Source organism: Paralichthys olivaceus, chromosome 7, assembly GCF_024713975.1.
Source record: "Paralichthys olivaceus isolate ysfri-2021 chromosome 7, ASM2471397v2, whole genome shotgun sequence".
Taxonomy (NCBI): domain Eukaryota; kingdom Metazoa; phylum Chordata; class Actinopteri; order Pleuronectiformes; family Paralichthyidae; genus Paralichthys; species Paralichthys olivaceus.
This window is the reverse complement of record NC_091099.1, coordinates 6,159,649-6,172,650: the sequence shown is the minus strand read 5'-3', so window position 1 is coordinate 6,172,650 and position 13,002 is coordinate 6,159,649. Positions and strand designations below refer to the sequence as shown.

Sequence of the window (13,002 nt, the reverse complement as noted above, 5' to 3'; positions counted from 1 at the left end):
ATGCTGCTCGCCTGCAGCTTGCTGCGTTGAACTTGCCAGGAAGTGCGGAGCACGAGATGATGATTGTTCAGCTCTAATTGCGAGGGCAATTTATGGTGGTAGATCTAAAGTTTAGGATTATATTCTTTATATTTGTAACAATTAATTTAGATCAAGAGTGTAGTCAGATGTACAACTATTGCTTTCACTGAAATTAAGCAGAAGAGAAGTGAGAGTAAAAGAAGCAGGGAAGCAATAAAGAGGGAAATTACTGTATGATGATCTGTCTGGAGGAGCAATTATAAGTACGTCGTCATGCTCTATCTGACTCAGAAAGTCTGAAATGTGCTTTTATGAGTCTGGAAAATGGAAAGCTGTAAGACTGGTGCATGGTTTCACTGCTGAAATAGACCTTGGAAACATAGTTGCTGCAAATGAATGTTGGAAACAGTATGGGCATAGGTTAAGACAATAAACATCGCAGATCATATAATAATTAGGGCTGTTCCAGCAGATTCACATTTTAAGAAAAGAAATACTACTATTAGATAAACTTTAATACTATTAGTTAAACTTTAATATTGTGAAACAGACAGGGCCAAAGTACATAATATATATAATGGTAAACCAAAAGTAAAAGTTTGTATTCCTGTGCATTAAAGATAATGAGGTGAATGAGCCTGAATCACAGGACAGATTTGCACTACAGTTGTGCGGTACGCTGTTTTGTCATTTTCAGACTTACTATTCTTCAATTCAAGAAATATACACTCTAGCCCCAATCCTTGATAATCCAATGACTCAGCAATAATGTTCAGTCAGATCTACAGAAATTAACAAGCTAATTCAGAACAGTGTGTGGTTGTCTGAAGTCTGTCCAAGCCACAGCTGATATATGTATCTTCATGTGCAACAGTGGTTTGCGGTTGGCCACAGTAGAAGTGTCAGCGAGATGCTCCTCAAAGTGTTGTATTAGATGATGCCATCAACAAAACCATGAGGATATAATCAACCAAAACCAGCAGCTTAGCTTTGATGGAAGAGATGTTCCCAAAAAAAGAGATGAAACAACCCCGATAAAACCCTTTCGGCAAATGTAGTTTTCCTACAAAAATACAGAATTAACCATCTTGAGCAAAGATGGGCTCACTTTTCAGTTTCCACCCCATTCGATTACACAGCCACTTGCTGAAAATGTGAATATCTTCTGCACAGCAATCAGTGTGTGAGACTGGCCCGTTTCGTAATCACCAGCCAAGTTAGCAAGAGACCATGAAAAAAAGAAAAATCTTCCACAAGCTTCATCTCTTACTGCTGCATAGAGACAAACCGTGGGAGTCACACAATATATCAAAGTTGATGTGGACTCAACCCTGAGCAAAAGCTGCCAAAGATACTTGTGGTAACTATGAATAGAGTTGTAATGCTACAACTGAACAAACCATCAGGAGGACTCGGTGCAAACTGGTTAACACACTGATCTATCTGTAAAATGGCAGAAACTGGAAGGACGGCACTTTATTTAAAAACAGAAAAACTTTAAAGTCATACAGTTGCTTGAAATTGTTTACTGAATAGCTTATGTGTGTTTTATTTATACCAGGTACATAGATTGAAAAAAATACTGTTATGATGGCTGCACAATAAACTGAAGAAAATCTGTATCCACTATTATTGGTCATGAAAATAATAAAGCTGTGAATGGCTCTGTTTTCATATGAGTTTTACTCATTCGTGATTTCCTGTACAAGGCTTTCACCCTGGCGTTTACCACCTAATCCTATTACTACTTCATATACAGGTTCTTTTCACTGGGCAACATGCAGAGGGAGGGAAGTTGCTGGGATCATGTCATTATTTATAAAGGTAAGCCGGGAGCAAACTCCCATCAAGTGGATGGATTAAGACCCTTTCTCTTTCCTTAATGACTGGAAATTGGTTTAACTCCACAGTCTGTGTGGAGGTAGAGTCATGACTTCGCCTCTGAATCAAAGATTTGAGTGGCCTCGTTAAGAATATCAGAGTTATCCAAGGTCACGCAGCAAGCTTGACTTTTCACAAGAAATAGTTAATCTATGCTAAAGTAAACTACCTCACATTCTTTGGGTCAAACTACAAATGTGTACAGAAGTAAACTAAAGGTAAAGAAAATCAGAAGGGGACACTTTCATCTGCTTCCTCTGATTAAAAGAAAAACAAGTTTTAAGGAGAATGAGCAACAGTGGTCTGAAGGCTAGGGCATCAAGCTAATGACTGAAAGGTCACAGATTAAGTTGACTTTGAGCAAGGCACATAATAACCCCAACCACCCCAGGGCAGCTGCTCACTGACTGTAGATATACCAAGTATTTCCTGGATCTAACTGTGATCGTGTCAAGTATTCCTGAAGATGTGCTATGCAAAGTAAATCTAACTAAGTCAATAAGGTTAATGGAAAAAAGACCATGACGGTTACATTTTAAGTTAATTTGATTCGACCCTAATAAATAAATTGGTGTAGGCTTCTGATTTATCTTGAACTCAATCCTCAAGAAGGAAAAAGATAAGCATGACCAGAAACTGAATAAGACAAAGATCTTGATCAGACCCAGGCAGGATCTTGTGTGCTCAAGTTAGCGTAGGATGTTTACTTTTTTACTTCCAGTTTAGTGCAATTTGTGTAATTACTCAATGAGATTGAGTGATTAACACCATAAAGATGCTACATTATGTTATGTTACAATTCTTCGTCACTTTGAATATTCGCTGATTTGCCACCTTCCATAAACTAAAATAACAAACATTACAGGCTAGTTTTTCTTTCAAAATTATCACCACAGCTGCATTTTCAAGTGCAAGGTGTCAATAACTTGCCAAAGCTGTTCTTCAAAGCAAACCAAATGCTGTACTAAATAACGACCCGTGTCAGTTATGCAACACGAGGTAAAAATTTGAAGCTCACGTTGTGTGAGTCAGCAAAAGGTGATATCTTACCTGCAACAGGTGAGTCAGCCGCGATCAGTGTTACCAACACCGTCATCCCCAGAAACACTGCACGCTGGCCATGGCCTCGCTCAAGAGCCTTGAGCATCAGCACCAAACCCACAGAGGGGACTAAACCCGCCATGGTGCGGCAGAAGTGAGGTCAAGGCATTTCATCCAGGTCCGTAAAGAAGACTCGCACCAGACACAAATCAGGTTTGGGTTTTTTAGGCTTGCCTGGTATGGTCTTGTTCAGTCTAAGGCCCCTCCTTCCAGAACATGTGCTGGCAGTGAATAGTGGCTGTGGGAAAACAAAAGAGCAGCAGTGTGACTCTCAAAACAAAGCAACCACGTGTACAGTTATTACTTGAGCAACGTTTCATTAATCAGATATAAACTGAAGGAACAATAAGCTCTGCTTAAACAATTTAAAACCGTTATCACCTCCACCAAGGAGGTTGAGTTGTCGTCTGCAGTGGTTTGTTTGTTATTCAGCAGGATAACCCAAAAACCTTTCAACTGACGCAACAAGGAACCCTTTACATTCCAAAATTACAAGAGATTTATTTTGCCATTGAAGCCAAACATCAGAATCCATTTTTGAAATGAGTTGCAAAATGTCCGGGTGCCCATGGGTTTGTGTTTTGTTTATATATAAGACATATATTATCAAAAGAAATGACTCAATTCATGCACATGGCCAACCAGGAGTCATTCCCCATCAGGATTATACCACATTTTCTGCTGCATTGAGTCAATGTGTTTGTTCTGCAGGTTTGTTTTGTATATGAATGCATGTACAAAGCAAAGATACATGATAAATCTTCCCAGAGAAGCAGAATATGAGGGAAATTCACAGGTTGGTCTCATGCTTCATATATTGACCAAACAAAAAAGACACGTTTCGTGGGTGATTGCAATGCAACACTTGAAACCATCCCAAAAGACAGTCTGTCAGCACATTAGATGAACTAGTATCCCAGCTCCTCTCTGCATTAGGCTCCAGGAGGTGCTGAGAGGAGCAGGAGGGTCAGAGGCAGCAGCTCACACCTCATCCTCCAGCCTCGATGACCTGCTCTCAGCCTTCACCTCCTGTCCTGCGTCCCGTTACTCTCAGGCTTCACGGTCACGGCTCCTTCCAGAGTCCGAGCGTCACGCTAGAAGCTGGGTTAGCTTGTTAGCTAGCAAACACTAGCTTACATCGGTGACACTTCCCTACAGCGAGCTGTGGGTGCACTGACAACACGACCGTCCCCCTTCGTTCCCCCACAGCCATTCCTGCAGAACCAGCTCCGCTCATAGCTGCGCACTCACACTTACCTCCCCCCCCTCAAACAATGGAGCTCAAACTCCGTCACTTCCCGGTGAGGAGGAAAATATCCAGAGATGCTCCGAGGCTCCGTCATTCAACCCTCACGTGAAAACCCGCCTGCGTTTTCAAGCGCTCGTCTGATTTCCCCGGTGCAGACGCGTTGCGCGTTTTCTGGTCGCTGGTTTTTCATCCGAAGCTCCGGTGGTGTCGTCCTCAGGATCGGGTTAGCCCCGCCTCCGGGTAGAGGTGATTGGCCGGCGCTTCGTCAAACCCCGCTCCCATTGGTCGCAGCTCTGGTCCATCACAGAGGGAGGGGTTTAAAAGTAGGTTGGTCCTCCTCCACTGGCGTCTGCGGCTTCCACGGCAACGTGATGATGCTTCAGCTGCATGTCACTGTCACGAGCTGCTCTTATGATTTAATCACAATCACAATTATCATAATAAATATAATTATGGTAATAAAACAATGACAGTTAGAGACAGAGCTCATATCTCTCTGCAAATTGCTAAAAGCGACCCCGGGGATGTTTCCAGGTGATGGACCTGGCTGTAGTTGTTGAAGTCTGCTCCTCGTCGCTGGTGATGGAACTTCACGAAGCATTGAACTACAGCCAGGTTCGTCACTTTTCTGAGTCCCCCTGGAAACATTTCCGTTGTCGTTTTCGCAATTTGCAGCGAGTTTTCTGCACGAGCTGCAAACTGGCCACTGGACTGATCATCAACAATTGTTTGCTCGAGAATGAAAATGGAAATAGAAATGACCTCCTAAAGAGACAGTATACAAAGTGAACCACTGCAGATGCACTGTACCTCATGCATGGACTTTTTTTCCTCTATGAATTATTTTTAGTGTACAGCTTTTGGTTATGTTTTGTAGATGTTTTATTCATTTCTATTCATTTGATCTTATCGTTTTATTGCTCTTATTTCCTCTGTTTCACTTTTTTCTGTAAAAGCACTTTGTAACGATGTTAAGAAAAGTGCTGCATACATAAAGTTTATCATCTTTATTATAATAATGGCAGTGGTTGTGCATCACTGTTCAATAGAATATATGCGTCATGCACCTCATGGTTTTCTGGTTAAAATCAAATGGAGACGTGCAGAACAACCTGATGACGTCATTGTCAGTCCAGGTCATAGACGGTATATAAAAAGGTCCAGGTGCATCAACGGTCTGGTGCAGAGCGCCATCTAGTGGTAGAAGAATGTGACTCATGTTGCTGATTATACATTCGTTTTCCTTTCTCTGTGTGAAACCATCCCTTCAAGAAACATATACACACATATCCAACTTGCACCAATAACTTGTGGTATATAAATATAATAAGATATTTCCGAATATTGTTTTAAAACAAATTCAGACACAGCCTTTATTTTCTGTTTCCCATAGAATGTGTGGTTTCACTTTCCACTTGCTCGGATCAGTTCGGCTTTTTACTTCTTGAGAACTTTGTTGGTGCCGTTTGCACCATGGTTCACATGCCATTAAATCCTTAAGACTGTCAAAACATAATTTAATAGTTTTATACATTAACCAACATTATTGTTTTACAGGGAGGATGTTTGGCACACAAGCAGCTTACTCAACTTTTTATAACTAAAACAAATGGAAGGAATACCAATATTTGAATATAATATAAATATCATAATAACATTATTGCACTATAATTATAGATTTCATATCATCACACACACACACACAGAAAAAAGGACGGGACGGCGGTGCCGTGACTTAACAGTTTAATGTAAATCCAAGACAAAGTGTGATTACATTTCTACACATATACAATATGCATATGTGAGCATACAAATTCTCATTAATAACTCGATTCACCTCGGAGACCGAAAAAATGATCAAAAGTAACAGTGAATAACAAGCTATAACATAGTTCACCACAACGCGAGCCCCTTCTCACCCTACAGTTAGTAAAGAGGACAATTAAAATAGCTATATTCTTCTATTTGACGAAGCTGTTTGTCTGTTAAAATCCTCCTGTGAAATTTACAATGCTATCATTAATTTTTTCCCGAAGCCTAATATAAATTCACTCCATTTTTCTACAACGAAAATGATTAAGAGAAGCACACAACATCATAATGGTAACACAAGCGCTTAGTAGCAAGTACTCAACTTGTTAGGAGGTTTAATTAATCCTTCTTCTTATTGTCATTATTATATTCATTTAAACATTCTATAAAGCCAGTAAAATATCCATTCTCATAACATACTTAATAATATTAGGCTAAGGAACAGGGTATACATAGAACGCTACGTCAACAGATTGAGATAATGAGACGTCACACCCGAATAAAATAAAAGTAAATAAGAAAAGACAATTATCAGAGAATTATATTAGGAAATACTGCAGCACACATTAGCTTTATCAACAAAGAATGAGATTTACACCATACAGCAATGGACACAAAAGGTGGTCAGGGTTTGATGCGCTCTTAGGTCTTCAGTAAATGTAAATAAACTGATAAATCACTTGTGCAAGGAGTTATCTACGCGCTTCAGCTTCACTAGTCTTCATTCTGAAAGGGATTGTGATGTGAACTCTAGGTAAGATGGATATTTTTGTAGTGTGAAGAGTCTGTACTTGAACATAGCTTTGGTCTACCACTTCCAGATTCCATTTATTCTATTCAACACTACAAAATAAATTGTTCTGGCTAGAAATCTTTCTGAAACTAGTTGGAAAAGCATTGACAAGAATTCCATTTGTGTAAATTCACCAAACCAAAAGAGCTTAAACCAAAGCATATTGGGGATTTGGTAGAATCCAAAATCCAAATCCTTGCCTGGTTGTACAAAATTAGAATAAATGGAAATGCTGGGGAAAACGATAATAATTGATTTTGGTTCTTAAATTCATTCGCCGCATTCACCTGACGCCCTCTATCAGTGATGGCATCAAACCTTGACCACCTCACCCTGAATCCCCCCGAGGAATAGCCAGCAACAGGAGCAGATCTCCTCAACCAAAGATTACAAAAGCAAAAACTAAAAAAGAAAAAAAAAAACACTCTCATCCAAAAATTAGGGCTTTAAGAATAACGCGTAGCTGGATTATGTGTTTCCCGGTGACAGAGAGCACATCTGCACATGATTCATCCACATTAACACCTGCTCTGTACCCTTTTTGTAAAGCTGCGACTTTGCCAAATGTTTTTTTTTACTGTTAAGAGTGTGTCGGTTTATGTTGCGGGTCGTCTGGTCACTTCTAACTCAGCTTCAAGTCACCTCAGAGGAGTTGTATGTACGCTCTCAGGAATGTTTCCTCGTGTTTCTCAGAGAGTATTATTCACATAACATCACGAAACTCGGACGTTTGAGAGTATTCGATAGAAGAACGCCAGGCTTTACATACAGAGTGAGATTCTGCCTTATTCTGTTTTCTCTGATTCAAATGTCACCTTAAAGCTTCAGAGGTATCATTGTTTTTTTTTTTAGAAGGCAGTACTCTAACAATAAAGCCACTAGCTGGGAAGGCTACGCTCACCTCAACAACACAGAACATTTTTATACACTCTACTTAAGAACATTTTGGTAATTGTAAGGTCACTCGATCTACGTTAATGCTCACATTTCTGATTCCCCCTTTTAAAATAAAACACAAAACATTGGTTATGTGAAACAGCGTGATAGATGAAAACATATCATACACGTCAAGTTATTCTCCACAAGGTTGCGCACACAGGGCTTCACTTAATTTTATGCTTTCATTTGAGAAAATAGTGATTATTCTCTAACCCCCTAATCATGAGGACAGTGGTAATTTTACATTATTTGTCTGGTATGGGATTCTGCTGGAGATCGGATGTGTAATTATTGCATCATGCATGGCCACAAACAGTGAAATCAAATGAATGGTCACCCACAGAGGAGAGAATCTAAAGCCATTTCAGATGTCGCGGGTCACATATTACATTCATTTTGTGCAGGTGACCACGGTTTTAAAGGTATACCTGGTACTTTTTTTTTTTTTTTGATTAATTCATTTTTAACAGATCATTCTATTTCATGTCACACTTTAACGTAAAACAAACTTTTTTTTTTTTTTTACAACACCAATAAAGCTACAACATGAAGATAAAAAAATTACTGGCTTATAAAACAATTTGGAGAGAGGTTACTAATAATAATAATAATAATTATTGATCAGTCAGCCTATCGACAGGGGCCAAGTGAGTGGAGTCAAATGAAAAAAAACAGAGTTGAATGTGAAGATTTGAAACCAATTCAAGATGGAGCTGTGTGCGTTAACAACGTTAAATCCTCCCCGTGCAGAAACCCGCTCGCTTGGCGGTTAAAAGAACAACATGAAAAGGAGTTATTGCCTATCCGCTCCAGCGATGGTGTAGAGAGGATTGCTTGTACCCTTCTGTGCTGTGCTGTACATCGATCTGCTTCATTCTTTGGTGGGAAGAGCGGAAAAAAAGTCAAGAGCGTGGCGACAATGAAATTCTGACAAGCGGTGCGGGGGACAAGACAGCAGTGTAGCATGGGTAACGCTAAATTCCCTCCAACAGTGGAATGTTTCAGTAGTCTGTCTCAAAACAGAGGAGCCAAAAGATTTCAATGGAAAAAAAAAAAAAAAATCGTCTCCCTTATGCACGTGTGCTTAGGCCCCAAATGATGAAGAGAAAATTAAGTAGATCAAATAAAATAAAAGACAACGACAGAACAGAGAAGATGTAACCGGCAACATATAACGTAACGTTAAGAGCCCGGACCCAAGGCTTTGCATGCTGGAGCTGATGGGGGGGAGTGGAAAGGTTTCTTGAAGGGTAACAAGTACCAGGATGATGGACCACGTGGTACCCTCATGCCAAGTACATATCTATAAGAGCCCCACCCCCCCCCTCTGTTGGATTATCATCAACTCAACACTTACTATCATCAGCACTTTACACAGGTGCACCCACCTCCATGGAATACTAAATATCACTGTACATCAACCCCCTGGTTACAAAATAGAAATGAGCATGACATTTAATAAAAACACACACATACTCTGATAAAACGTCCACAAGAATTATTGCAACAATCTCTAAAAAAATTTAACACAACATGTAGCCTACTACAGCCATGTCCAAAAGAGTTCAAGATAATGTTAAGTTAAAAAACAAAACAAAAAACAAACACAATCACTTCAAATGCAAGTACTATGGCATACCATGAAGGAGAGGGGAAGGCCTTCACTAAAGGTTCGGATGTGCCCACGTTCGAGAGGACAAGGTGAACAGAGGAGATTATTTGTATCGTCGGCTACGAGAATAAATGAAATCGAGCAGCAAACACATAAAAAAGCGACAGCCCTATTGGTTCTCTAAGTGTTCCGCTTTCCCGTCTGGCTGGCGTGGCGATTTCTGTGGTGTATCTGGTTTTTATTTTTTATTTTTCGAAGACAAATGGACAGTGGCGACAAATCGTCCACGAGGCGCCCTTCCAGGTGTACGCTGTGGCATTTCCCGTCTGCTCTGTTTCTTGCAGCGCTGCGATGATGCTACCCAAACCTCAAAACACAACGAACGACTTCCCAAAAAACAAAAGAGACAACGATAAAAAAAGGCTTCATATCCGAATTCTACATGTGCATTCAGGTAAGGCGGGGCCTCCCGCGGCTCCTACCGACCACCCGGGCTCAGTGTTACTATCAACCTGCTCAGTGCCAACTTGCCACCGTTTTCAGTCCCATTTAAGATAGAGAGTTTGCCCTCCGCCATCCCTACCTAAACTGACCCTACGCTCTCAACAAGCCCCTTCACTCGTGCCTACACAGCATCTCTCTCTCAAACAACCCTCGATACTCTGTCTCTTTGCTGCAGCCAGGCTATCGCTAGCCTCAAAGAACCACCCTCATGGCAACAATCACTTTCTGTCAGGCCCTTCTTTCGGACTAGCTTTTAACCTTTAAAACAAAACACAAAAAGCACCTCTACTGTGTCGCAATAACATTGTAATGCAACTCATCCCCTGTAAAACCGAGCTAGTATCTCTGCTCTGTAATCACGACGCATGCATTCCCTTGTGAGATTTCCAAAAACAAAACAAATATATGCCAAACTAACGCCACATTTTGGGGTTCCACCGTGATAAGAGATTTACAGCTACAGCTATACTGTACATTTTCATATTCACATGAATATCCAGAGCGAGTGTAACAAGAATTGAATCTACGACTTTGGTAAGTACCCCAGGCAAGTTATCTCATGCACACATCGTAAAAGAGCTCAGCGTGATACAGAATCTGACGTTAATCTCCATTAATGACGAGAAACAGCAAGGGCTGAGCCTACACCTGGAAGAGAGCTACAACTGCCCCGACTGGGATGTAGAAACCAGGGAATCATGTCTCTTTAAGTATAGCTATAGTAACTTGTGGCTTTCAGGATCCAAGCCGAGTAAACTGTGTTGTTATATCTGTAAGGCACTACGAGGGAACAATGGTCAAAAACCTACAGACTGAAGAGGGTTCTGAGGAGTGGACTACACACGCATGGCTGACAGTAGCACACACAGACAATCACGTTGTACATGCCTATGTTATTATAACCACTTTGTGCAATCACATTGAAAATAAAGAGAACAAATAAATCTATTGGTATCAGGAGAAAAAATAATCTTAAAACAAACAGGTGCTGACTGCTACATTCTAAGAACGGGGCCCAGCTAAGACACCTAGCTAAAACTGAAGTATCATCAAGGTGAAAAAAAAAAAGAAAGAAAAAAAAAACAAATATCTATAAATACACTAAAAAGTTTGTTGTCTTCTGTTGGTTATATTTCCAGAAGCCTCCTCGACCGGAGAAGGTGGAGTGGGGGAAGATGCCTCTCTTCTCTTTACTCCCCACGCCATGAATGATTTGGAAATATTAAGACAGTTCAAGGCCATCAATATTTATTTTCTTTGAAGAGCAGCAGGTTTCCGTATTTCACCTTCTCCCAAAATCTCTTGGGATTCCAAACTTCCAGTCAGTAACCCCTGTTCAACAGTCACTTCCCAAAATGAAGAGGGAAAAATAAAAGAAATCAAACCAGAAAATCTACGCTGTCCCAAAAGGCATGGTTCGAACCTCCCTGTGAAACTAATGAGACGTTACTTTCCTCATAAAATCAAGCGAGGAATAGGGAAATAAAAGCAAAAAACAAAACAAAACTGGCCCTTTCAGGAAGAAGAAAACAAAGAGTGAAAGAAAACATTCCCCCTCAAAAATCCATCCCCCATCTTTCCTTTCCAGAGAGGCTGTGAATCTTTTTTTGTTTTTCTCTCTCGTTACATCTTCAAGTTATATGTGAAGTTTGGTGAGGATTGCATGTTCCTCTGTCCCTGTTTATGTCTGAGGTTGAGGAGAGGATGTTTAGGGTGTCGAAGGGGTGCGGGCGGGTTCGAGGGGAAGCAGCAGTGCTGGGTCAGGCTCTCCAGTGTCAGTCAGTGTCTTCTCTAGAGGTAAGGGTACTGGTTGACCTTGGTGGGGCTCAGCGGGTATCCAGTGTAGACAGTGGAGGCGGGCGAGGCGCTGATGTAGGCCTGGTGGGCAAACTGGGCCTGGTACTGACTGTGGTGCAGGGTGGGCGAGGGCAGCACACGGTGGCCCATGCTGACTGGGACCTGGTGGACGATGCTGGGCGGGTAGCTTCCGTGCTGGACCGCGTGGCGCGCCGTGCCTTGCGACGCCACCAGGTGGGCCACTGTGCCGGTGGAGCCCAGAGCAGCGGGGGCTGTGTAGGCGTAGAGGTGGGGCTGGCTAGGCAGGTGTGCGGCAGCCAAGTGCGGGTGGACGTTCCCCGTGTGAGAGGGGCTGTTGTGATGGAAGGAGTACGGGGCCTGAGTGGCGATGGTGGGGGTGATGTAGGCCTGTTGGCGCCGATGACCTCCGTTTCGCTCTGCTACCATGTGCTGCTGGGCCTGGAAAAGAAGATGACAGAATAAAACACCCCAAAATGTTGCACTACTCTGGTTAAACATGTTCCCAAGGTTGTTTACACACATCACACTGATTTTCATGTTTCTTTATACCTGGCTGAGATTGAGGGGCTGCTGCTGGAGGGGGTGTGGCCCTGAGCGCTGCTGTCGGTAGGACCCGCCTCCAGTGACGCCACCTGGTACGTGATTATTGCCAGACACCATATTGGAGGATTTGAACTTGTAAGCTGAATTATGATGGTTCATTGCATCTGCACAGGAGAGGACACAGGTTTGGTTGACTGAGAAGCAGCAGCTAACAACATAGTAGAAGGCATGAGGCTGGGTTTTAGGGTCAGGAAAGAGTTGGCGTCCTTTACCTGTCATCAGGCGCTCACATTCATTCGGGACCTCGCTGTTCTGGGTCTTGAGAGGGGGGATGATGATGGTGCGGGGGTTCCCGTTGTTGTAGTTGTCCAGTATGGTGGTCTTTGTGTCGTAGCTGTTGTTGTTGGGGGCTCTGGACTGCACAGTGTAGGGGCTGTTGCTGGAGCAGTCAGAGTCGGGCGAATCATGGACCGTCACGCAGCTGATGACATTCTTCCTTTGCTTTGAGGATGAGCTGGAGGAAAAAGAGGAAAGTAACTGAGAATGTTAAATAAATTCCAATAACTAGGAACACATTGGAAATGATATTTTAATTTTACTGTATCTATAATTATCAATCTTTGATCAGGGTGAGTTTCTCCCAAGTGAAGGATTTTGAGAATTTCGGGGTCCGGTTGCAAATGTGCTACCAGATTGTGATTGTGAAGAAGGAGCTGAAGCACAAGGGCT

At 41.9% G+C, this 13,002-nt stretch overlaps 2 protein-coding genes across 9 annotated transcripts in view; both read right to left on the bottom strand.

Annotated features, from left to right (window-relative positions):
* The window catches only part of LOC109639885 (UPF0606 protein KIAA1549), a 35,685-nt gene extending 31,218 nt beyond the window's left edge, over window positions 1-4,467 (bottom strand). For 3 of the 5 annotated variants that reach the window (XM_069529224.1, XM_069529226.1, XM_069529225.1), the window contains exons 1-2: window positions 4,261-4,467; window positions 2,953-3,241 (exon numbers count right to left, since the gene is read on the bottom strand). In XM_069529224.1, the coding sequence (XP_069385325.1) occupies window positions 2,953-3,085 (133 nt within the window). In that variant the 5' untranslated portion in view covers window positions 3,086-3,241; window positions 4,261-4,467. The remainder of the gene's footprint in view (window positions 1-2,952; window positions 3,242-4,260) is intronic. The other 2 variants (XM_069529227.1, XM_069529228.1) reach the window with 1 other exon arrangement.
* A 1,513-nt stretch (window positions 4,468-5,980) lies between these two features.
* The window catches only part of hipk2 (homeodomain interacting protein kinase 2), a 72,629-nt gene continuing 65,607 nt past the window's right edge, over window positions 5,981-13,002 (bottom strand). For all 4 annotated transcript variants that reach the window (XM_069528015.1, XM_069528016.1, XM_069528017.1 and 1 more), the window contains exons 13-15: window positions 12,546-12,787; window positions 12,280-12,437; window positions 5,981-12,168 (exon numbers count right to left, since the gene is read on the bottom strand). In XM_069528015.1, coding sequence (XP_069384116.1) covers window positions 11,704-12,168; window positions 12,280-12,437; window positions 12,546-12,787 — 865 coding nt within the window. In that variant the 3' untranslated portion in view covers window positions 5,981-11,703. The remainder of the gene's footprint in view (window positions 12,169-12,279; window positions 12,438-12,545; window positions 12,788-13,002) is intronic.